This window comes from Felis catus, chromosome A3 (genome assembly GCF_018350175.1).
Source record: "Felis catus isolate Fca126 chromosome A3, F.catus_Fca126_mat1.0, whole genome shotgun sequence".
Classification (NCBI taxonomy): domain Eukaryota; kingdom Metazoa; phylum Chordata; class Mammalia; order Carnivora; family Felidae; genus Felis; species Felis catus.
Window position 1 is genome coordinate 79,315,583 of NC_058370.1, and position 27,613 is coordinate 79,343,195.

Genomic DNA, 27,613 nt, shown 5'->3' on the forward strand with positions numbered 1-27,613 from the left:
GTACTATTGTTTTTCCATGCAAATGACATATACTCCAATATTCTGGAGCCAAAGCAATTCCCCAAAATTGTAAAAAATAACAGAAGATTTTGCACTTTACATAAGGAGATTTAAAATAAAAATATTTTTGGTAAAATATTTCATATGAAAATTAATTTCTGATTTAAAGCTCTACTTTAGAATTTTAAAAACACCTCCTGTGAGTAAATTAGTATCATTTATGTGCAAGATGAAAGTTTCAGAGTGCTCACATCAACAGTTATTTTCCACTCTTCCTAATCCAACTTCCAAATTGTATAGCTATACCAATATTCCAGGTAATGCAGCAATACTACATTAGATTTTCAAGAAAGTTATCAAGAAATTTCAGTAAGAATAGTCTTTTTAACAAATGATCCTAGAAAACTGAATAGTCATACTGAAAAAAGTAAATGAAACAAACCCTCAACTTCACTCTACATATAAAAAAATTAACTCAAAATGCATCACAGAAATAAATGCAAATAGTACTTATAGTAGAAAAAAAAAGGGGAACATACTTGCAGTCTTGGAGCAGAGATTTCTAAATAAGATATCAATTTTGTTAAAATTAAAAACCTCTCTGCTTAAAAGACACTGTCCGGGCGCCTGGGTGGCGCAGTCGGTTAAGCATCCGACTTCAGCCAGGTCACGATCTTGCAGTCCGTGAGTTCGAGCCCCGCGTCAGGCTCTGGACTGATGGCTCAGAGCCTGGAGCCTGTTTCCGATTCTGTGTCTCCCTCTCTCTCTGCCCCTCCCCCGTTCATGCTCTGTCTCTCTCTGTCCCAAAAATAAATAAACGTTGAAAAAAAAAATTAAAAAAAGACACTGTCAAAATAATGAAAAAAGCAAGCCACAGATTGAATACAAATATTCCCATACATACATGTAGTGTAAAAACTTGTCCACATTAATTAAGGAAAAAAAAAAAAGTCTTACAACTCTTTGCTAAGGTGGAAAGGAAAAGGAAAAGGAAAAGGAAAGGAAGAACAACAACAACAACAAAAAAGTCCACGATATGAACAGACACTTCATGAAAGAAAAAAAAAAAAATCATGGTCTTAAAAAGTATGCAACTTAAGAGATTCAGTGAAAGAAGTACTAATGAAGGAAATTTATAAACACTTACATTAAAAGAAAAAGATCTCAAATCAAGAATCTAACTTTCCAACTTAAGAACTAGAAAAACTAAACCCAAAGCTAGAATAAGGAAATAATACACAGCAGAGGTAAATAAAACATAATAGAAAGACAATAACAAAAAAAATCAATGTAAATAAAAGTTTATTCTTTGAAAAAAGGAAAACCTTTAGCTAGAACTAAAAAAAGAGTGAAATTTGTAAAATCAGACATAAAAGTGGGAATTTTTCTACCAATTCTATAGAAATAAAAAGGATTGTTAAGAGTATTATAGATAATTGTAAGCCAAAAAGCCACATAACCTACATGAAATGGACAAATTCCTAGAAACGCAAAACCTACCAAGACTCAATCTTGAAGAAACAGAAAATCTGAATAGATATATAACTAGAAATGAGATTGAATCAGTATATAAAAATCTCCCAATAAAGAAAGCCCTTTAGACCTGATAACTTCATTAGTAAATTCTACTAAACATTTAAAGATGAATACCAATCCTTCTCAAATTCTCTAAGAACAGAGCATTCCCAACCCACTCTATGAAGCCAGCACAAGCCTGGTATCAATGAAAGAAAAATTCACTACAAAAAAAATTACAGACCAAGATCCCTGAGGATTAGTGATGAAAAAATTCTTGAAAAAACGTTAGCAAACAGAATTTAGCAACACAATAAAAGGATTGTACATGACCAAGTAGGATCTGTTCTTGGAATGCAAGGATGGCTCAACATACAAGAATCAATCAATACTCCACGACAAAATGAAGAAAAAAGACCACCTGATCATTTCAATTGATTACATGCAGAAAAAGCACATGAAGTAATTCAACACTCTTTCATGATAAAAACACTCAACAAAATAGAAAGAGGATAAGCACTGGACTCCTGAACTCAGCTCGGGTCATGATTCCAGGGCCATGGGACTGATGGCTATCTCAAGCTCCATGCTGAGAATGGAGTCTGCTTAAGACTCTCTCGTTCTCAGCCCCACCCTCCACCACTGCTCACGCAGTGAGCAGGCAAAAACTCTAAAATTGAAGGAAGGAAGGAAGGAAGGAAGGAAGGAAGGAAGGAAGGAAGGAAGGAAGGAAGGAAAACAAACTACCTGAGCATAAATAAAAGCCACATATGAAAAACCCAAGGAAGGAAGGAAGGAAAACAAACTACCTGAGCATAAATAAAAGCCACATATGAAAAACCCACAGTGAAAATCATATTAAATTGTGAAAGACTAAAAGCTTCTCCACTAAGATGAGGAATACCGGCTTTCCTCACTTCTATTCAGCATAGTAGGGGAAGTTTTGGCCTGAACACTCAGGCAAGAAATGAAACAAAAGGCATCTAAGTTAGAAAGGAAAATTATCCATTTGTAGAGGATATATAGAAAACCTTAAAGATGCCAAAGAATAGCTCTTAAGATAAATGAATTCAGCAAAGTACAGGATACAAAGCCAACACACAAAATTCACTTCCATAGGTGAACAATGAGCAATATGAAAAGGAAATTACAAAAATAATTCAATTCACAATAGCATCAAAAGAATAAAATACTTAGGAATTAACCAAGAATATGAAAGTCTTCTACAATGAAAATTATAAAACAATGCTGAAAAAAATTAAAAACAATACATGAAAACACATGTCCATGGATTAGAAGACTTATTATTACTCAAAACAATCCGTAACAAAATATGACATTTTTTGCAGAGGAAAAAAAAAAAAAACAACCCATGCTAAAATATAAAGGGAATCTCACGGGACTCCAATGCCAATACAATCTTAAAAGAAAAGAACAAAACTAGAGGACTGACACTTCCTGATTTCAAAACTCACTACAGACCTACCGTAATCAACATGATGCGGTATTGGCATCAGACACATATGCAAATTAATGGAAAAGGGGCACCTGGGTGGCTCAGTTGGTTAAGTGTCCAACTCTTGATTACAGCTCAGGTCATGATATCCCAGTTCGGGAGTTCAAGCCCCACTTGGGATTCTGTCTCCTCTTTCTGCACCTCCCCCTCTTGTTCTCTATCTCTCTCTCAAAAGAAATAAAAATAAACTTGAAAAAAAACTTTGAAAAAAAAAGATTAATGGAAAGGAATAAAGCACCCAGAAATAAACCCTCACATTTATGGTCAAATGATTTTTAACAAGGGTGCCAAGACGATCCAATGGGAGAAATGACAGTATTTTCAAAAAACAGTGCTGAGAAACCTTGGATATCCACATGCAAAAGAATAAAGTTGGACCCTTACACACTAAAACACCATATACAAAAATTAACTCAAAATAAATCAAGGCCCTACGAACTTCAAGCTGTATTACAAAGCTTGAATCATCAAGACAGTATGGTACTGGCACAAAAACAGACACTCAGATCAATGGAACAGAATAGAGAACCCAGAAATGGACCCACAAACATATGGCCAACTAATCTTTGACAAACCAGGAAAGAATATCCAATGGAATAAAGACAGTAAAGACAGTCTCTTCAGCAAGTGGTGCTGGGAAAACTGGACAGCGACATGCAGAAAAATGAACCTGGACCACTTTCTTACACCATAACACAAAAATAAACTCACAGTGGATGAAAGACCTAAATGTAAGACAGGAAGCCATCAAAATCCTCGAGGAGAAAGCAGGCAAAAACCTCTTTGATCTTGGCTGCAGCAACTTCCTACTCAATACCTCTCCAGAGGCAAGGGAAACAAAAGCATAAATGAACTATCGGGACCTCATTAAATAAAAAGCTTCCCCACAGTGAAGGAAACAATCAGCAAAAGAAAAAGGCAACTGACAGAATGGGAAAAGATACTTGCAAACGACATATCAGATAAAGGGTTGGTATCCAAAATCTATAAAGAACTTACCAAATTCAACACCAAAAACACAAATAATCCAGTGAAGAAATGGGCAAAAGACATGAATAGACACTTCTCCAAAGAAAACATCCGCATGGCCAACTGACACATGAAAAAATGCTCAACATCACTCATCATCAGAGAAATACAAATCAAAACCACACTGAGATACCACCTCACACTGGTCAGAGTGGCTAAAATTAATGACTCAGAAAACAACAGATGTTGGCGAAGATGCGGAGAAAGAGGATCTTTTTTGCACTGCTGATGGGAATGCAAACTGGTGCAGCCACTCTGGAAAACACTATGGAGGTCCCTCAAAAAATTAAAAATAGAACTACGCTATGACCTAGCAATTGCACTACTAGGCATTTATCCAAGGGATACAGGGATGCTGTTTCGAAGGGACACATGCACCCCAATGTTTATAGCAGCACTAGCAACAATAGCCAAAGTATGGAAAGAAATGTCCATCAATGGATGAATGGATAAAGAGGTGGTGTGTGTGTGTGTGTGTGTGTGTGTGTGTGTATACACATATATATCATAAAGATATGAGACCTTAAAGAATGCAATCATAAAGAATGAAATCTTGCCATTTGCAACTACGTGGATGGAACTGGAGGGTATTATGCTAAGCGAAATCAGTCAGAGAAAAGACAAGTATCATATGATTTCACTCATATGAGGACTTTAAGACACAGAACAGATGAACACAAGGGAAGGTAAACAGAAATAATATAAAAACAGGGAGGGGGACAAAATACAAGAGACTCTTAAATATGGAGAACAGAGGGTTACTGGAGGGGTTGTGGGAGGGGGAATGGGCTAAATGGGTAAAGGGCATTAAGGAATCTACTCCTGAAATTATTGTTGCACTATATGCTAACTTGGATATAAATTTAAAAAATAAAATTAAAATAAATAAATTAGTTAAAAATAAATAAATAAATAAATAAATAAATAAATAAATAAAGGCCCTAGATATAAGAGCTAAAACAATAAAACTCTTACAAGAAAAAGTAGGATAGAAGCTTGATGACAAAGGATTTGGACACATGATTTCTTGGATAGGACAGGTAACAAAAGAAAAAACAGACACACTAGACTTCATTAAAATTAAAAGATTTCATGCACAAGGCTATCCACAGAGTAAAATGGTAACCCACAAATGGGAGAAAACATCTGCAAACTACATAAAGGTTTAATATTCACAATATATAAAGAACTTCTAAAACTCAACAAAAACCCAACAACCTGATTCAAAAACGAGCACAAGAGTTGAAAAGACAGTTCTCTCAATGGCCAAAGAACATAAGAAAAGATGCTCAACTTCACTGTTTATTAAGAAATGCAAATTAATATGAGATAGCACTCAACACCCATTAGGATGGTTGATATCAAAAAACCAGGAAATAAAAGTGTTGGCAAATATGTGCAGAAACTTGTGCACTACTGGCAGAGATGTAAAATGGTTTAACTGCTGTGGGAAACGACATGGTGGTTCCTCAAAAAATCTAAAAACATAATTACCATATGACCCAGCAATTCTACTCTTGAAGAAATGAAAGCAGGGTCTCAAAGATATTTATACACCTATATTCATAGCAGCATTATTCACAATAGGTAAAATATGGAAGCAACCCATGAATGCATGGATATACAAAATGTAGCATATGCATACGATGGAATATTATGTATGCAGCCTTAAAAAGGAAGGAAATTCTCCAATAGACTACAACAAGGATGATGCTGGAGGACATTTTGCTAAATGAAATAAGCTAGTCACAGAAAGACAAATACCACATGATTCCACTTACAGGAGGTACTCAGAGTCAAAGTACAATGGTGGTTTGTCATGGGTTGGGGAGAGGGGACAATGGGGAGTCACTGTTTAATAGGTATAGTTTTAATTCTACAAGATGAAAATAGTAATGGGGTTAGATGATGGTGATGATTCCACAACAAGGTGAAGGTATTTAACACCAGTGAACTACACACTTAAAAATGGTTAATTAAGATAGTAAACCTTAAGTGTATTTTACCAAAATTAAAAAGGGCAAAGCACCATGAGGTAACACTACATACCCAGTAGAATAGCTCAAATTAAAAAGACTGACCACACCAACTGTTGAAGATATGACGCAACTGGAACTCCCGTAAGTCGCATGGTACAACTGCTTTGGAAAACACCTTGGCAGTTTCTTACAAAGTTCATCTTACATTTACCATATTATTCAGCAATTTCTTTTCTTGGTATTTACCCACAAGAAACAAAAACATATGTACACAAAAAGATTTGTATATGAACATCTGTCAACTTTATTCATAATAGCCCCAAACCAGAAACTCAAATGTCCATCAAGAGGTGAATGGATAAGGAATAGTATACCTATAAAAGGATATACTACTCATCAATAAAAACTAACAACCAACCAATACATGCAACATTTATCAGGCTCAAAATACATGTTGACTAAAAGACACCAGTTACAAAGAATACATATTGGTGTTCCATTTACATGGAATTCTATTATGCAAATGTAATCTTTTAACAGCTTTTAAAAAGCAGATCAGTAGTTGCTTAGGGCTGGATGGTTGGAAGAAGGGAGGAACTGATGGTAAAAAAGCAGGACGGAACTTCTGGTGTAATAGAAATATTCTATATTTTGTTTGTGTTGGTGGATTACACAATTATATACATTTTCCAAAACTTAAAGTTTTTTTTTTTGTTTTTTTTTTTTAAAGTAAATTCATTACCAGAGCACCTGGATGGCTCAGTCGGTTAAAGCGTCCATCTTCGGCTCAGGTCATGATCTCACGGTTCGTGGGTTCTAGCCCTGCATCAGGCTCTGTGCTGACAGCTCAGAGCCTGGAGCCTGCTTTCAATTCTGTGTCGCCCTTTCTCTCTGCCCCTCCCCCACTCGTGCTGTCTGTCTCTCTCTCTCTCTAAAATAAACATTTAAAAAATAAGTTCATTATGTACTGAGTATACCTCAACTCCATATCACCTACAAAAATTAACTTAAAATGGATCAAAGACCTAAATGTTTAAAAACTAGAACTATAAAATTCTTTATCTTGACAGAGAAAAAGAAAGAGAGCATGCACAAGCGTGTAAGAGGAGAGAGAAAGAGAATCCCAGGCAGGCTCCCACCTAACGCAGGGCTCCATCTCACAAACCCTGAGATCACAAACCCTAAACACAGGGCTCCATCTCACAAACGCAGGGCTCCATCTCACAAACCCTGATCCAAAACCAAGAGTTGGACGCTTAGTGGACTGAGCCACCCATGCACCCCCAAAACTGTAATTCTTTTTTTTTAATGTATTTTTTTAAATGTTTGTTTATTTTTGAGAGCTATTGAGTGGGGGAGGAGCAGAGAGGAGGGAGCCAGAAGATCCAAAGCAGGCTCTGCAGTGACAGCACATAGCCCAATGTGGGGCAGGAATTCACAAACCATGAAATCATGACCTAAAGTCAGAGAATTAACTGACTGAGCCACCCAGGCACCCCAAAACTATGAAATTCTTAAAAGAAAACAGAGTCATCAATATCTGTGACTTTGGATAATATACTACTTCCAAGAATGAACCTTGGGGGTGCCTGGGTGGCTCAGTCGTTTAAGTGTCTAACTCTTGACTCTGGCTCAGGTCTTGAGGTGAGTTCTAGCCCTGTGTGAGGCTCTGGACTAAGTGCAGAGCCTGCTTGGGATTGTTTCTCTCTCAGCCCCTGCCTCCACTGGTGCTTTCTCTCCCTCTCAAAATAAATAAACTTAAAAAAAAAAAATGAATGAACCTTAAAACATTATGCTTAAGTGAAAGAAGCCAGTCACAAAGGACCATGTACATATTGTATGGCTCCATTTATATGAAATGTCCATAATAGGCAAATCCATAGAAAGTAGAATTAGATTAGTGTTTTCCCAGGGCTGAAATGTTTGGGGGAAAATGAGGAATGACTGCTAATGAATATGGCATAGGGTGTTTCCTTCTGAGGGGATCAAACTGTTCTGGCATTAGTGGTAATGTTTGCACAAGTCTGTAAATATACTAAAATATCACTGCTTTTTAAAAGGCTGAATTTCATTATATGTGAATTCTATCTCAAAAATTTTTAATTTAAAAGTATACCTCAACTATACCTCAATTAAAAGGAAAAAAAGAAACAAGAATGACTGAATTTGTAAGTATTCTATAATATGTGAAGAGAGATGCATTATAAATAGGGGTGTAAGCTGGCTTGCAAACTGTGTCTCAGGCATGCTTAGTAGCATCTCAGGCATTGCCAGGCTACAATGTGTCATATTTGGTAGTTAACATTATCTTATTAGTAATACTTCATAAAAATATCTACAATTTCAAAAGAAACAGAGAAAAAACCTTTAGCTTATGACTGATTTCCTGTAAGCCTTATTCCAAACTAAACTTAGAGCAAGTCTGAAAACAAAATTCCTATAAATGACACATAACTACTTGTTAACACATTAAAAATTTCCCACTTTGCCAAAGAACTAAAAAGCACATTAGAATTCTAAGAGAATTAATGGGGTAGTAGACATGACTAATAAAACGCAAGAGATGTTATAAGTCACAGAACTACAATAATTAATAACGAATAGAGGTATCTATTCTAAAAGGAAAATATCATAGTAAAATATATTTAAAAACAGAAAAATAAGTACTGAAACCAGTGGTAAGAATAACAACAACTTGGTACATAATGATAGGTTTTCTAAATCTATTTTCTTTTACTAACTTGGTATTAAATTAAGAACACTTGACTCCTAGGTTCTAAGGTAATTCTAAACCACAGCACTAAAAAGTTAGTATTTGAATGGAATGTTTGATAATGCTACTCTACTTTGTTGGAAGTCAGGAAAGGGAGCATCCTTTCCATTTAGTTCAAAGCCAGATTCTGCAGTTTGGTATAGCAGTATCAATTTTTTAATATTCCACAATTTTATTTTCTTAATACTATATAGAATAGTGCTTCTTCACGTTAATAGTTTATTTTAAAAAAAGACAAACTTCCTTTTTGTTAAGTGCAAATGATTTTGTGAAATACTTTTTAAAAAATCTGTAGGGGCACCTGGGTGGCTCAGTCGGTTGAGCATCCGACTTCGGCTCACGCCATGACCTCGCAGTTTCTGAGTTTGGGCCCCGCATCAGGCTCTGTGCTGACAAGCGCAGAGCCTGGAGCCTGCTTCAGGTTCTGTGTCTTCCCCTCTCTCTGCCCCTCCCATGCTCACACTCTGTGTCTCTCTGTCTCTTGATAATAAATAAACATTAAAAAAAAAAAATCTGTAGCCATATTCAATATCTGTAAAATCTTCTCAGGGCTTACTCTCAATTCCTGCACCTAATTCATTTCAGACCAGTCACAAATGGTCTAAAGACACTTATTTGAGTAGCACTACTATAAAGGAAGAAATACTCAAAACAAAATGAAACACTGAAAAAGGATGTTTTCCAAAATTTGAAGACATATAAACCAGTTCTTTTAAAAGCATCCAAACATTAAGACTGTAAAAATACTAATATGTAATTTATTTACCTAAAGGAAAAAGAATTACAAATTACCCATAATTCAGAGTCATGAATTTTGGCACTTAAATTTTAACAGGTGTCATGGAGAATTCTTATGAATAATTTTTATCAGATACCGTATTTTTCAAAACTTAGTTTTACTACACTCTATAATCTTCCTTACTACAACAAAGCATGCGGCAAAAGATATACTTGCTAACAAAAAATGGAAGTGCTTAAGATAGGACACTATTAACTGGTTAAAAACTGGTTTCACTTACCACAGTCCAGGATTCCTGCTCTTTAGGCTCCAGAATTCCAGAATTAAAAATTTCCAATAACTGTTGAAGCCCTCCAGCAGCAACAAACTGTAAGCAATTGTGAGAGTACCAGTAAGAGAGATGCAGCTACAAAATGTCTTGAAGACCTGCTTTCGATTCAGTAACTGGATGTGTGTGTATTTATGTATATGTGTGTGTAAAATATGCATCTTTAATCTAGGAAATTACTCTGATTTAAATAACCAAAATAACTTCTATGTAAAGTGATAACATACCTTATTTTCAAGAAATTTTTAAAACAAGATTCTTGCAAAAATCCATAAACGTATCTTTAAATTCCATTGACAATTTAACGATAGACACTGAAGTGTCCTAACAAAGTATTCCAATAAAGGAAGAAAATAAGTGTACCAAGGCATTAAATAATCTCACCTTATTACTGTGATTTACAGTAATACATGATTTTTAAATCATCCTTTATTTTACTAAATTTAAAAGTATTAATTATGATACCTACTTTTGGAAAATTAGGGATAATTTTTATCAATACACTATTTAACACATATGATCAAACCTTGCAACTCCAGGAATTTTTACTATTTTCCACTTGATCCTCACTTGAATCATCTGAATCTGGATAAAGATCACTGTAACTTCCCTGTGGGAACAGCAAAAAATAAAAATAAAAAAATAAAATAAAATAATGGTAAGAGGGGTGCCTGGGTGGCTCAGTCAGTAAATCATCTGGCTCTTGATTTCAACTCAGGTCATGATCTCACGGTTCACGAGTCTGAGCCTCGCATCAGGCTCTGCACTGACAGTGCGGAGCCTGCTTGGAATTCTGTCTCTCTCCTTCTCTCTCTCTGACCCTCCCGCACTCTAAGTAAATAAATAAACTTCAAAAAAATGTTAAAAAAAAAAAATGAGAGAAGGTGGCAGGAGAAAAAAATTATTCTAGAATTAAAAGATAATAGGGGCGTCTGGGCAGCTCAGTTAAGCTACTGACTCTTGATTTCGGCTTAGGTCATGATCACATGGCCGTGAGATCAAGCCCTGCTTCAGGCTCCATGCTGAAGATGGAGGCTGCTTAGAATTCTCTCTCTCCCCTCCCTCCCTCTCTCTCAAAAAAATAAAAACAGAAACAAAAAACCCACCACATTCTTGGAACACCATGGTGGCTCAGTCAGTTGAGCATCTGACTTGATTATCACTCAGGTCATGATCCCAGGGTTGTGGGATAGAGCCAACTATCAGGCTCGGCACTGAGCCTGAAGCTTGCTTAAGATTCTCTCTTGCTCTCTCGCTCTCCCTCTCCCCCACTCACATGATCGCTTGCTCTCAAATAAACAAACAAAAATAAATAAATAAAAAATAAAAGAATATAACACATTCTGGAATTTGGCTCCAGAGAAAATACAAGTATTTGACCAAAAGAATGGAAATGCAATTACCGTTGACTCTCTCCTTATCCTCCTGTTAGGTTTTCCCAGTGCTTCAATAATTTCCAGGGCATATAATAGCTTGTGAGCACTCTTAATTTTGAGAAGTTCTTTCCAATTAAGTCCATCATTACTCTTAAATTAAGAAAGGAAAAACACAGGTTTTCTCAAGCCAACTTACTAAGGGATCTCTCCCCATCAAAACAAATTTAAAGAAATGAACACTATATAAGAACTCAAATATTACATACACCTTGAAATATGTTCAAACCTATGAAGACCAACTGTATTAACTAGTATTCATGGTATGCTTAAAACACCAATTTTTCATTAAATTTTATTAAAATTAATATGCAAATAGCAGCACAGGAGAAAAAACAACTCTATCTTATTAACTTTTAAAACAGATGAGGCAATGCAACATCTTCCCAATGAAAAAACCTATGCAGCCTAGCTGAATGCAACAACTTTTAAAGATACAGAAGCAGTAAAGTCTATTATTTAATACTTATAAAAAGTTACACCTGCACATTTAGAAGTCATATGCAAATACATAAACCTTAAAATACTGTTATTTTCTACTCACAATTTATGAAATGATATTCACACAATGTGCATCTCTGATAATATTATTAGACCTACTCTGAGTCATCAACTAACATTTCTCAGGCTTACCTTGTTCACATCTAAATCATTTGAGATACATGACCTTCTGAAATCACATGGCCAAGTCCCAAGTCATAGAAAACCATTAGCGAACAACATTAGGACACTGTTTTTTCATTCATCGTGTACGTGTTCTATTGCTATCTCCACCTAACCCTTTATTATATAGCTTTGAAAGAATAATCTAATTCTTTACAAAGATATCTAACACTTACACTTGTGAGGTCATGCCCCAATAGGAATATTTAAAACATATAGCAGTATGAAACACTAATATAAAGGCAAATTATGTTTTTTAAATATAATTTCAGAAAACATCCTTGCCTTGCATTAGGCCCACATTATTAAGTCTAACAAGTAAATGAACATTAAAATGAACTGTCACTTTTTATCCATTAAATGGGCAAAATTTTACTAAGGATACAGGTCAACAAGCAATCTTATACACTGCCAGGAGGAATATAAAATGGTACCATCCTCTAAGAGAGCAAAAAGATGTTATGGGTTTACCTGTTCATCTGAGATATTCTGGAATGCCATCAACATATTAGGACATGTAGGAAGAAGCATCAGTAGCTCCCATACACGCCTAGAGAGATTTTCTGCATGAAGATGAAGTTCTTCACATCTTAAGCTCTACACAAATAAGAATAACTGCTTATCAAGACAGATCACTAAAAAAATAAACTTAAATTTAAGTTTAACTTTTTTGCATAAAATCCTTGATTATCAAATTTGGTAACATTTTTTAGTCTTACTTTACTTTTTAATTTTTTGAATGTTTATTTATTTTTAAGACAGAGAGAGAGAGAGAGAGACAAGAGTGTGAGCAGTGGATGGGCAGAGGGAAGGAGACACAGAATTAGAAGCAGGCTCCAGGCTGTCAGCACAGAGTCTGACATGGGGCTTGAACTCACGTACTGTGAGATCATGACCTGAGCCAAAGTTGGACGCTTTAACCTACTGAGCCACCCAGGCGACCCTAGTCTTACTCTAAAAGTAAGAAATAAGCCATTTGTTCCATAGTAAACAATTTTAATTTTTTAAATGTTTATTTTTGAGACGAAGGGAGAAAGAGGGTGAGTGGGGGAAAGACAGAGAGAGGAGGAGACACAGAATGCGAGGCAGGCTCTAGGCTCTGAGCTGTCAGCACAGAGAGTCCCACGCAGGGCTTGAAGCCACTAACTGTAAGATCATGACCTGAGCTGGAGTTGCACACTTTAACTGACTGAGCCACCCAGGCATCCCAACAATTTGTTTTTTAATTATTACTTATAAACAATAAATATATTTATTCAATAAATTGATTATGTCAAAGTAGTAGTTTTTAAACTTGTTATTGAATGCTTTTTGGAAAAAAAAAGTGACCTGTACATCTTGATACTTTAATTCAGGAAACTTTTCAAATAGAAGTGAAAACATCTGTCTTACAAAGCCATTCAAGTAAATTTCAAGAACATTATCAGGTCACTATTTTAACTACAACAAAGTCTTGGTGAATTAAATCCTTGACCTTACACATTTGGTAAAAGAGTACATCTTTTTTATTTTGCTAATCCATATCTTATTTTCCAGTCTCACATAAGCAGAGATTAAGAGGAAAGCAAACAATTTTTTAAAAGCTACTTTTTTCCATTATCATTTGTTAAATTTGAACTCTGTACGATGCTGAGATAATAGTAACCTGAAAAAGGTTTCAGAAAATATATAAGAAATAGGCAAGTTTCCTTTTTTTAAAAAATTACAGCACAACCCCAAGAAGTAAATAAACAGCTAAAGCTAAAATTTACAATTTTAGAATTTTCCAGGGTATGAATTTGTGTATTATTCTATTACTACTGCTGTCATAATGACTTTTTGCTAGGATACAATGGATGCCAAAGGAATCTTCTGTATATCTATAAAAAGTTTAGTTCTTTCTGTATAATGATATAAAGCTAGCATATCTGAAAACAAGGAAATCTTAAGAGTCTCAAAGTATCCTTTGCTTTTCACAACCCTAATGAAGAGAAGCAACCCAAAGTAACATTTTTAGTTCAGTTGGAGAAATGGCACTGAAAATTCTTCAGTAACATAAATTCATTCCTTTGTAAACACCAAGTTTAAAAGACAGAAAAGTAAGGCTGTACTCTGTGCAAAGAAACAATTTGAAGGAAAAAAAAAATCCCAGGTGCAAATGTATGTGCTAGGTTATGATTAAAAAGCCCCACAACATGGGTCATTCACAGCAAAGATCCTCTGTTTTTATTTTTGTAACCTTCCACAAGACCAAACCAGTTTTGGGAAAACAAAGGAACCCCACATCAACAATGGTATACCTGCCACAAAGTTCAAAAAAAGACCTGCTCAAAACTGAATTCTTCCTCTCCAGTTCAGGCCTCATCAGGACTATTACAATCAGGCCTATTCACTGGGCCTCCTACCTCCAAGTCTTTGTTTTCTCTAATACATCCATCACACTAACACCTACACTTTGTTTCTAATACCCCATAAAAGATTTCATTTTGTTGCTTTAAAATGTTCCACGATAATGGCAAAGCATTTTACACAGAAGAAAAATCTCATATGGCCCTTTGTGGTACAGGTTCCAATCTCCTTTTCATTTTTTTAATTACACTATATTCACACTCCCAGTATTTCAAACATGCCATTCACTTTTTCTCTGAATCTATAATGCTTCTCTTTGCTCTTAGCAGCAGGACCCAATTTGAAAGACTCTCCTTTTGCAAAATCTTCCCCAAATTTTTGTTCCCTATGTTCCCACATCTGTATAGCAACCCCCAAGAAAACGGAATTCTTCTAATTATCCTTCTCTCTTTTAAACTGCCCATACAGTGCTGACATGAAGTAAAAGGTCATTAAGTATTTGTGGTATAAAATACAAAAGGTAAAAAAAAAAAAAAAAAAAAAAAAAGGAGGCTCATAGGGATCTGTTACTAATTATTCTGCTTGAACAAAAGAATTTCTTAGGAATTTAAAAACTTGCCACCACAAGAAACCCCAAGCTATGAGGAACACAGGGCTCCACAGCAGTTACCAATGCATCCACAATCAAACATATTTTGGAAACAGGGAAAAAAGTCACTTAACATTCTTGGGAAAGAAACAATAAGCACTATTTTATATGGCACTCAATCTCAAAATAATAATTCACTGCATGAGACACATGAATGAATATCATCTTAGGATAAGCCCATTTAAAGGCATTAAAATATACATATATATCAGCAGACTAATAGTGAATCCTTTAGGTGATCTCACTCTTTTTACATACCATCTTCATAGTGATCACCCACACCTTACTTCTTCAGACCAAACCCCTTCTCTGAGCTCCAAACACAATTATATATGATTCCTTGACATTACCACTTAATGTCCCAGGAGCATCCATTCTTCATCTCAAATGGAATCTATCCAGTTGCTCAAGATAGAAACCTGGATGCCATGTCCTGTTTTCCTTCTTCCTGAACATGAGCCTATCTCCACTGCTAATCCAATCCACAACCAAATTATGTTGTTCTGACCTGCAGTCCACTTAATTTGTCCACTCCCTTCATTCTATTCCAGGGCACCGTCAGGGCTTTCTTGAACTAATGCATTAGGTTCCTTATTACTTTTTCTACTTTTACCAAACAAACCTATTACCTTAAAAACCAAAATCAGAATGTGTGCTCCTTCCCTCTGCTTAAAACATCTTACTGCTGATCACCTTACAAAGTGAAAAGGAGTAAAATAAAAACACGTTGCATGGCCAGACTGGTTCTATTCACCTTTCCTATCTTATTCCTCTCATTCCTCTCTCCCACTAGCCTCCACATTCTACTCATTATTAGCACTCCAACAATTCCTATACCTGCCTGATTCCTTATATGAAGGGCTTCAGGAATCAGATTACTGTATGCAGGCGATCCCTGAATTGTCTTCATTTAGGTGGCTCCTTTTCATCCTTCTAGCTCAGGTTACATATGGTTTCCTTCAGAGAAACCTTCCCTGACCAAATAATATATATGAGTTTCTGCCTATCCCTACTCCCTAATAACGTTAGTTTTAGTAGCCATCTGTGTCTAAATTTTAGCTGTTAGTTTACCCAAAACTATCTGCTAGGCATATCAATTATTTATCTTCCCCACTAGACCGAATGAAGGCTGAAACTGCCTATTTTGATCCTTGTAAAACAATACTTAAAACACACTAGTTTTGGATCATATTAGGCCGTTAAATACCTAATGAATAAATAAATGGACTCATAGGTTTTATTGCACTTACAAGTACAATATTTTCCACTCAACAGAAAGACAAACAATATACTGTAAAAATAAAATGATATAGTCACCTCAGTATCTTCCACTGCCACTTTTCCTGAGGGTGGTTTAAATGATGCAAGCATCTCTAATAAATCAAAAAGAGTAGTTAAATGAGGTTCTTGTAAAAGCAAAAGCATAGGAATGTTGTCCTTCTGAGGGGGTGGTAGGCAAGATGCAGGCAGCTGAACACCTTCCCCTTTCCGTTCTCTTCTTGGTGCACCCAAAGATACAAATACCATCTATAAAAATAAGAGCAAAGGGGAAAAGTATAATATTAAGTATAAAATTAAAGTAGTATGTATAAAATAACTTCACAAACCCCCCACAAAACTTCACACACAATTAAAACAAAAGCAATAATTGTTTTTGAAGGATACCTTCAACTATTCAACTGTTGACTTTAATAGTCAATACACATCATTAAAACTTGGGCACCTGGGTGGTTCAGTCATTTAAGAGTCTGACTTTGGCTCAGCTCATGATCTCACACTTTGTGAGTTTGAGCCCCACATCAGACTCTCTGCTGTCAGTGCAGAGCCTGCCTCAGATCCTCTGCCCCCTTACTCTCTGCCTCTCCCCTGCTCACACATGCACACCGCGCCCCCCAAATAAATAAACATTAAAAGTCAAACCACATTTGTGTGTACCTGCATATCCTTAAAACCAAGCTCATGAAGTGCTTTTTCATCATAATCTGTTGTTAACTCATGTCCAGATGAAATCATCCTGACAGGTCCCATAAGGCCTCCTTCAAAACAGCAGAAAACATTAAATGAACATTTTTATAAAAACTTATTTGCTGACATGAATACATGGTTACAGTATGTGAGCCTTCCTCCTAAAGAGCCTCATTTCACTAAATTAATCCCTTACTCTGCTTTATCTTTCTTTAAATACTTAATGAGCATCTGACATTACGTATCTTTCCTCCAAAAAAAAATCCCAGTTCCATAAAGGCAGACATTTTATTACATTCAGAGATGTATTCCCAGTACTAGAACTTAACAGGCATTCAAATTTTATTGTTTAATCCATGAACTTTTTTTAAAAAAGGAAATGCTTGACAGAGTAGGAAATTAAGCAAAATGATGAAATATCAGAGGAATGATTTAAACTTAAGTATTGTTCAATTTTATAAACTTCATGTAGAAAAATTCCATTGGATGGATACTACACAGCTCAAGAATGAGTGAGGTAGGCCTACTGCTTTCCATAATGATGCAATTCTTCACCAAAACTGTGTTACTATAATTCCTTAAATGTTTAAAGGCTAGTACCAAAACTCATCTATTACCCTTTTTGGTTTTCCTCTCAGAACTTCTGATATTGCTTAGTGTATTCACAGTTTATTATTCAGAATAATTTCATCAAATTTAAAATAAAAATTCCATTAAGATTTCAGATAGAATACATTAAGACATAAATTAACTTGGTATCTCTATTATAATATGTGTACAGAAACATGCTAGGCATACCCACTTAGTCAAGTGTTCATTTATATATCTCAATAAAAACTCTACATTCAACTTCTGATACTTTGGCAGGTTTTTATTAAATGTCTTTTCTACCTTATTGAGATAATACAATCTATGATTATTTATATTTTTTACAATATTGAGATAAAAAAATCCTTAGTTGTGATGGAATGCTAAGATAATATATAGCTGGTTTGGTTCCCAGTGTGTCAGATACTCTAAGCGCACATAACTTTGTTCCAAAAAGAATTAAGATGGCTAGTACTTGATTTAGGCTCTTGAATTCTATTTGGTATGAGACAGGCCTACACTTACTATACGTTAACTTTTGATTATAATGGTTTGAATTGGCTTTTATAATTAACGGAGGTTTCCATCTTTTACCAGTTTCTTAAAAAAATATTTATGTTTTTACATTTATTTTTTAGGGGGATGCGGGAGGGGCGGGGGGGGGGGGACAGAGACTCAGCAGCAGGCTCCATACTGTCAGTGCAGACCCCGATGTGGGACTCGAACTCACAAACCATGAGATCATAACCTGAACCAAAAGGAAAAGTGGGATGCTTAACTGACTGAGCCATCAAGTGCTCCTCTTTTACCACTTTTGAAAGCGTCTTTTTTAACATAAGAACTGCTTAGTCCTTAAGAGTTCTGGAAAGAGTTACCAACTTTTAAAAATTTTAAGTCTTAATTCAAAAAATGTTTCTAACCAATAAAAAGCAACAAAAAATCTGAAAAAACACTCTTATGATGGTATATTAAATATATATACTTTTTATCCTTTGAAACTCCACTAAATTGAATTTTAAAATTTTTACTAATTATTGGACAGGGGGGAAAAAGGGAAGAGATAATATCAACCAAGTTTGTAAGTTGAAAAACAAATGAAGTGGTAACTAGCAAGACCCCAAAAAGATAAATGTCAAACCAGAGATAGGCTTATAACCTGTCATTTGATTTATGCTGGTTTAACACAGAAATAAGATCAATACCTGACAAAGACTAGGAAAGGGGGGAGGGGAAAACAGAGAGGGAGAAGGAGGGAGAGAAAGAGAAAAAGAAAAAGAGAGGGAAAGAAGAAAAGGAAAAGAAAATCAAGTCTGTGATCTATGAGACATTAATAGTCTAGGATATATTTAATTAGAGGCCCAGAAGTTAGGCTGAGGGCAAAGGAAAAAGAAAAAAAATATTTGAAAAATACATATAATTGCTAACCTTTTTCAAATAATGTAAATATTATAGACCCAAAGACCTAAGAAGTTAAACTTACCCAAACCACATAAACACAAAGAAACAAAAAGGCATGTTAAAATCAATCCCCTGAAAACCAATGTCAAAAAAAATTCTTGGGCTGTCTGACTGGCTCAGTCAGGAGATCAAGCAACTCTTGATCTTAGGGTCTTGCGTTCAAGTTTCACCTTGGGAGTACAGCTTACTTTAAAAAAAATTTTAAAACCAAAACAACAGCAAAAATATTCTTTAAAATCAACCACAGTTACAAAGACATACCGTACACAAAGGATGACAGGAAAAAAAAGACTTCCAATCAGAAACTCTGCAAGCCAAATGACACTGGGTAGCCCCTTAAGAAGTCCTGGAAAGAAAACACTTCCTGACCTAAAATTCTATGTCCAGTGAAAATATCCTTCAAAAGAAGGGGCGCCTGGGTGGCGCAGTCGGTTAAGCGTCCGACTTCAGCCAGGTCACGATCTCGCGGTCCGTGAGTTCGAGCCCCGCATCGGGCTCTGGGCTGATGGCTCAGAGCCTGGAGCCTGTTTCCGATTCTGTGTCTCCCTCTCTCTCTGCCCCTCCCTCGTTCATGCTCTGTCTCTCTCTGTCCCAAAAATAAATAAACGTTGAAAAAAAAAATTAAAAAAGAAAATATCCTTCAAAAGAGAAGGCAAAATGAACTTAACAAAAGCTTGAGAAAATATACCACCAAAAGACTTGGAAGTACAAACATTTTTAAAGGAAGTTTATTAGAAGAAAGAAAATAAAGAGAAAGAAATCAAATGGAAATTTTGATCTATATATGGGAATGAGGAGTGCCCAAATGGTAAATATATGATAAAAAAGAGAAAAGATGACATGAAACTAATAAAAAATAACCAGATAATTTGCTAAACATTCTATTTAAAATGCAGAAACAGGAGTCTGGATTTTTAAAGATTCAACGATTAAAAACAAATAGCCTCAAAAAGATATGTTAACCATGAAAATGGGAGTACTCAAGGAACAAAAACGAGATGTTAGATACTAAAAACATGACAGCAAAAAATGAAAAACTCAAAAGAAGGCTGAGCAAAATAAAGCTGAAACATCTCACCGGAAGTTCAGTTAAAGTCAAAGAAACGAAACATGAAAAAAGTAAATTTGGAATAGTCCAAGAGATGCAACATGTAGATAATAAAGAATTCCTAGAAAGAGAAATTATTAAATAGTGGACAGGAAAACAATAAACTAATTCAAGAAAATTTCCCCAAATTAAAAGATATAAGTTGCCAAACTAAAAACTAAAGTACCCATCACATTAGTTGAAAACAGACCAAATACTCAGACCGGGTATTACAAAATTTGAGAACAAGGAAAAGACTAATTAAACCCTACAAAAGAAGAAAACAGAATATATTAAAAATGTTGGAAAGCAAATGGCTTCTGGAACAGCAGCAACAGAAGAAATGCAATGCAGCAATACCTCTAAAATTCTGAAACAAAACTATTTCCAATCTAGACTTGTGTACCCAGCCAAATTACCATTTAAGTATAAAAACATGAAAATTTTTGATTATTCAAAGAATTAAAACTTTACACCATCCAATCTCTCGAGAAGCTACTGAACAATTGCATTGTATTCCAGAAAGAAAAAAAAAAGTGAACCAATAAAAAAGGTATAGGATATCAAAAAAAGGATATCCAACATAAGACAGAGGCAAAGAGAAAAACAAAGAGGATGATAAAATGTATCATACTGCTATGTATCAAATTTGGAGAATAAAAGTAGGATCAGTGATAATACAGAAATGCATTACTGAGGGGCCATCATGACCAAAATTCCTGTTACCTGCATGATATCTTCCCTGTGGAAGGAATGGCAAGTGGACTTGACCTGGATTCTTATCTGTACCTGAACTACCTTCACCATATGGTGGTGAGGTGTCTACTCTCATCTCCATGTCCTTTTATCTGAATCAGGAGAAAACATTCATATCTCATGGAAGAAATTCTTAGTCTATTCCTGAGAGCTGTAGTAGGTCATGAAGAGATTAGAAAAAGTAATAAATACCTAATATATTTCTGTTATGTATTCCACTGTCTTGCCAACATTTTACAGCACAATGGTGTATACAGCACAAGACCTATACTTGAGAACTTTCCCACTGACATCCTCAGATGAAGCTTTATAAACCCTTAAGTTAAAATAAACACTCTCTTTAGCTTGTTTCCTTCTGTGATCCTCTAATGACAACTGTATTCCCCTTTTCCTTTATCAAATTTGTGCTTATAATTTTCACAAAACTAAACACATTTTTTAGGAATATATACATTAGAGGTAAAACTACAAAGAACACACAAAAAAACAATAAACTAAAAAGTCAAGACATCATTAAAGAGAAGTAGAAAAGAGAATATTAAAGAGAGATACACAAGTAGCTTCTAATAATGTTCCAGGTCTTAATCTGGATGGTATGTACACGGACACATTTCATTTTATTATTACTAATTTCATATTCTCTTTATGTAAAATATATTTCAACATAACTAAAGAAAATACCTTTGACCAGAAAATCCCATAACTAGGTATTTACCCCAATGTACATTAGATGAGATAGGTGTGGGGATATTCTCTGTGGCCATGCTTGTAAATGGCAAAAAAAAAAAAAAAAAAAAAGGCAAACAACCTAAATGTCCATTAACAGAGGATTAGTAAAACATATCACGGCACCACCATATAATAGGATATGTAGATTTAATGAGGTGACTTTCCACATGCAGTATAAATAGAATGCTACCATTTGTGTTTTAAGTACATGAATATTCTTACATTAAATCTTGGTATATCTTAAAGGGTATGTAAGAAAACAACAACAGCATTTGCCTCAGAAGCAGGGAAATGGATGGTTTAGAGATAGGGGTAGGAGGGACACTTTTCAACAACTCTTCTATGGTACCAAGAATATTTATTAATTAATCAAGAACAAAATTAAAGATCTGATACTTGAGAAGACACTTGTGGTTCCATCTTAAGTATGATCCACCTTACTAAAAGATGCCAAAGAATTACTGCACATAGGCAGGTTGAAAATCCTTAAGCTTTTAAACTTTAAGATTTTTTTTTCTAAATATATACTTAGCCTATTACATTTTACTTAAAATTTACAGATCTGATATTATAACAGCTTCCTTTCATGGTTGTTCCTCTGATTAACTCATATTTTATGTACTATGGAAAAACACTAAAAATGCACTAGTGGTAACAATAAAGGAGGAATGGAATATACCTTTCAGGCCTATATGAAAAATTTAATATGATACTCTTTTGGAGGGAAGGGGAGATGTACAGGTGGGATTTAAGGGTGTATTATTTTCATATGCTCTGGGGAAAAAAGGGAAACAAAATATATCAAAATAGCAAAGAAAATTTATTGGGTACAACTGGGTACTTAAGTAGTGCAGGGAAACCTAAACTTCTAACTCTCTTATTGTTTATCAAACAACTTCAAAAATAAAATTTTAAGAAAAATGAGGAAAAATGTTTGCAAAAAGCATCTGAAGCAACCCTTAATACTTTCCTATGAATCAATGGCATGATACCAAAAGGTATCTAGAACCTTAGATACCAAAGTTTCTAAGTTCATATATAACAGAACCTAGAAAATATGAAAATTTAAACATTGGACTTACCAGGAAACTCTCCCTTTCGACTGCTTTGACCAAACTCCTGAAGCTGAGCTTGTTGATTTATTTGTTCTTTCTGTAAATTTTCATACCAATGAGTTACTTCAGCCCTAAGATCTGCTACCTGGTCACTAGGATACATTTCAATAGTCATCTGAAATATGAGATGCAACCAATTTAAAAATACAACAAAAACAGTTACTTGAGCTGGGAAATGTTACCAATTTTGAAACTAAAATTGTGTAACTACCTTGTCAGGAAGTCCGGCTGGCTGGCATACGACCCTTAGCGGCAGGGACTGTTTGTCACTCAGTGCTTTCAAATGACTACTAATACCAGTGCCTTCAATTTGCCACTGTCTGAGATGATAGGCAAACCTAAAACACACAAAAACCACACATAGGAAGAATATCATTTTAACCCATATTAAATGTTACAGAAGTTGTTAATATTTCACAAAATGAAAAAGCCCACAAAAAGGTTGTAGCATATTCCAATGTACTCTACAGCACTAAGTTTAGATTCATCACACTGAATTAAACTTTAATGCATAAATACAGCTAAGAGTTCCTTTAAAAAATAGTTTCCAAGAAAAATTACTGAGGGGGGGAAAAAAAACCCATTGAGAAGATTACTTATTTTTTTTAAAGGGGGGAGTGGAGGGAAGTAGTAGAGGCAGGAGGAATTTAAAGCAACAAACTAATCCAGAAAGTGAAATGGCAAGTTTTCATTCCTACATTCAGAAGAGGAAAAAAAAGGATTAGGAAACATTTTTCAGAGACAGAAATGTATCCTAGTAAATATATGTTAACCAGCCTAACAGAATTTGAGTACTGATTCCATGACGGCTAAAATTATAAAATAAAATCACAAAGACTAATCTTTAGGAAGAAAGGCATCTAGCAGGTGACTCACTAAATACTGTCAGTTTTCTAACTGATTTTCAGTCGTTGAAGACAGGATCCAAGATACCTGAATTTAGTTAAGAAAAGAATTACCAATGTCAAAAACTACCCAACAATTCTAGAATAGGACATAAAGTAAAGGAATAAATGGACTTGATTTCCTAGAAGGTATTCAATGTCCAGCTTTTATGGCTGAGCAAAAGAGCGATCTTAATTTTTTGAGGCCAGATAATTATTTGTTGTGGGCAAGGGGACGTAGGGGAAACAGCTTTCTGCACTATAGGATGTTTAGCAGCATCCTTGGTCTCTATCCACTCACTATAATGCCAACAGTAGTCCCTTCTCCCTTCAGCTGTGGTAATCAAAAATGTCTCCAGACATTATCTAATGTACCCTGGGAAACAAAATCACTATGGCTGAGAACCACGGTTTAAATTATAACCTTTTTTCTTTTTAAAGAAAATCTTTTTTAAAAGACAGTTTTATATACTCTCTTAATATAAGGAACACATAAACACAATCATTACTTTATACTGTAGTTCTATAAATGTTAGGCAATTTTAAATCAGAACTAAGCACATTAAGCACTTGAAATTGTACAGTGATACTACACAAAGATGTGCATAAAAATACCTGACATTTTTACACTAGATCTTAGTTTTTTGAATATTCGTTTCCTAGTTTCTCTACTTGGCACCCAAAAAATAAGTATTTATGTAAGTTATTTAATACCAACATTAACTTCTAGAGTGAAACATGAACAAATATAAAGATTTCTATCGAAGGATACTACAATCATTTTTCATGAGTTAGAAAAAAATTGTATATCTGAGAAGGGATTTTTGAACTGAAATTCATTCAACTTATAAAAAGCACCATTGAAATTTAATTTACTTTTAAAGACTTTTAAATACTTATTCGAAAAACACAGGTAACACTGTGTGAAGACTAAGGGTTTGAACCAATAGGCCCTTTTTGGTTTGTGGTTTGTAGACTCTGCAGCAAAAAAGGATATTTTGGAAGAATATCATCTCATTAACAGTAACTATCTCCAATAGGAAGAGATAGATTACAATGACTTTAATTTTCTGTAGTATTCCCTTAGTAAAATATCTGAATTTACTATAAATAGTATGTATTAATTTTTTAATGAATTTGAATAAGACACATCACCACATTTGCTTATTTATTTTTATTTTTACAGTGGTAAAAGTTACAAGGCACTGTGATGTTTCTGTTCAAAAAAACTCTAGAGTTCCCTTACACATTCTTTAAAAACACAAGGAATTACTTAAGTATAATTCCCACAAATTGCAATCATAATCAAAATAAAGAATTTTGCAATGCCCAAATATACAAAATCATGAAGCCATGTTATTTATAAGGAATGTGTAGAATATCTTTTATTCAATATTTCCTGATATTCTAAGTAGAATCTCAATAAATATCAATTGTAAAATTCATTATCAAACTAACCTCTGAAGTTGAGAGATTAATTTTAACAATTTTTTCCAACACAGTTCTTTGTATTTTTACATTTACTCATGATTTTTAACAAACAGAATTTCTTAATTAAAACTATCTACTCACCTTTCATTTCAGTCGATATATTCATAAATGTTAATTTGCTTTATTTCTGTATTACACAGGGTATGTCTAAATTAATTATACAGATATTCATTAACACAGAATTTTTTGATCATGTTTCCATGGTAAATGGAAATTCAAAATTAAAATACTGTCTCCTAGTCCAGGAAGAAAAAAAAACAGCAAATGAAACAAATGACTCAACTTGATTCAACTATGAGAGATTATTTGATGTTCTTGGTGAGGGTTTTAGAAACGTTTTTTGGTGGTGGTGTTCTGCCTTTCAATCATAGTAATACTTTCTTAGAGGTGGAATTCTTTCTAGAGATTCTTATTCATGCATATCTTCTCAGTGTTTAAGAATTTTTAAAGCTCCACAATATTTACTGGGAACCTATATTGCCTATTTCATGGCAAAGTGGTACATATCATGAATAAAAATACCTCTATTACTAACCCTTCACCTGTGGTAAGTTAAGCTTTCTACCTGCCCCAACAAAACCTTTAATTTAATTTTAAGAATACTTTTGTACATGTCAGGAATAAAAAAAAAAAGCCTGAAATTCACTGTTAATAATGTGGTATAAAAAAAATTACCTTCTCCTAAATGCTTCCAGATGTGTCTTCAGCATAAGGAGTCCTCTTTCTATAACAGTGAGACTTGAGTGTGATTCCTGTTCAAGACTGCTAGAAGCTATCATAAGACTCTCCATACACTTACTAATAAATTCTTGCTCCTTCTCCAAACCCGTTTTACCTGAAAATCAAATGTTTAGCTATGTTAAAAAAACTAAACAAAAAATAGCCAAACAAAAGATTCTCACATAAAAATCCTCACAGACAGTATTTCAAAACACTCACCATTAATATAATAGGAGTTAATATACTGGATAGCTGCTCGACTGACATCACCAGACTGTGCTCTTAGAGCAATGCCCCAAAATTGGTCCATACCACAAAGCTAAGAAAGAAAATATAATGACATTTATAAATTTTATCACTTCCAAACAACGTAAATGATTAGAAGACTGAAATAACAAGTCTTAAAGTCACACATTATCAAAGACCTTTAATAACCTATACAGTACTCAGAGGCAATTCCTATTACAGAGTTACTAAATAATAAGAATTATGATAAGAGCCTTGGAAGTTTCCTCAACTACTGAAATATATCTTTATTGGTTCTAAAACTACTTATTTATAAAGCAGTTAACTCTGTGTGTGTGGAGGGGGCATAATGTTTCACTCAAAAGTTGTGACTATGTAGAGGGAAAAACTCAAATCCCCACAACATGCTATAGGTGAATAAAAACAAAACACACATAATTAGCAGAAAAAAGTTTCAATGCTTTCATCCAACTTACTGTGACAAAGCCACTGCTTGAAGATATTCACAGAAAAATTTTAAAAATATGCTAACCCCAAATGTCACTTAAATTTATGATGTTAAGTATGAGATGACAAAGAGAGTGTTTTCACTGAAAACAGAAAAGGTGGAATCAAAATTCTCAAAAGTTGGGCAGGCTGAAGCAAGGTACCCTTCTGATAGGTAATTGAACAGCCTCAGCATTCATATCATCACTTAAAAAGCAGTATTACCTCAAAATTAGAATATAAATACTTAGGTAAAACAGATCTGTCTGGTTGCCTGAAATTACCAAGTTGAAATGTATAAAAGTAAGAATTAAGACCAAAATATTAAAAAAAAAAAAATACTATTCAAACAAAGAAAAAAGGTAAGAAGATCCTATGAAAGCATTGCAGATCCAATTAAAATTATTCTTTACCACACAGGTTAACATCAGTTTTCCCTGTCTTTATAAACACAGCCTCAATTTCTCATGAAAATTCATGAAAAATGAGAGTAGATACTCTCAATCAAAGCTAGCATTAATAAACTGGAACGTCCAATGAAGACTTCAAATAATTAGTCTGTATTAGAAGAATCTAAGAATTAATGCATTCAAGAAAACCCAGAAGCCACCCAATGAGGCAAACAGAACAGTAAGCCAGAAGTAAGTCTAGCAATTCATGAGCATTCATGAAAGGATGGTCATGCCTCATGGTCAGAGATGATTTAAGGTAGATTCTATTCCATAGTGCTGTCCAAGAGCAAGTAAAAGCCTGGCAACAACAAATGGCATAAAAATCAGATTTTAGACAAATCAACCTTCAAACTGACAAAACTACTTGATTATGTTATCTAGGAGCTTTTAGGGGACTAAAAGAACACTCAGATTGCCTCTTCTGCTCTAAGGAATGTGTAATAAGTTATCATTATTAAGCACAACCAGGGTTACCTTTGATAACAAAAAAGTCACCAAATCTGGGGCACCTGGGTGGCTCAGTCAGTCAGTTAAGAGTCCGACTCTTGGGTTTTGGCTCTGGTCATGATCTCATGGTTGGTGACTTGGAGCCCCACATCAGGCTCTGCGCTGACAGCTAGAGCCTGCTTGGGTTCTCTCTCTCCCTCACTCTCTGCCCCTCCCCTGCTTGTGCTCTGTCTCACT

General features: G+C 34.7%; 1 protein-coding gene across 4 annotated transcripts in view; it reads right to left on the minus strand.

Annotated features, from left to right (window-relative positions):
* The window catches only part of USP34 (ubiquitin specific peptidase 34), a 249,863-nt gene that overhangs the window by 83,419 nt on the left and 138,831 nt on the right, over positions 1-27,613 (minus strand). For all 4 annotated transcript variants that reach the window (XM_045054250.1, XM_045054251.1, XM_045054249.1 and 1 more), the window contains 10 exons: positions 25,965-26,064; positions 25,701-25,860; positions 22,862-22,988; positions 22,618-22,765; positions 16,888-16,988; positions 16,270-16,479; positions 12,447-12,572; positions 11,283-11,405; positions 10,406-10,489; positions 9,832-9,918 (listed from right to left, as the gene is read on the minus strand). In XM_045054250.1, coding sequence (XP_044910185.1) covers positions 9,832-9,918; positions 10,406-10,489; positions 11,283-11,405; positions 12,447-12,572; positions 16,270-16,479; positions 16,888-16,988; positions 22,618-22,765; positions 22,862-22,988; positions 25,701-25,860; positions 25,965-26,064 — 1,266 coding nt within the window. The remainder of the gene's footprint in view (positions 1-9,831; positions 9,919-10,405; positions 10,490-11,282; positions 11,406-12,446; positions 12,573-16,269; positions 16,480-16,887; positions 16,989-22,617; positions 22,766-22,861; positions 22,989-25,700; positions 25,861-25,964; positions 26,065-27,613) is intronic.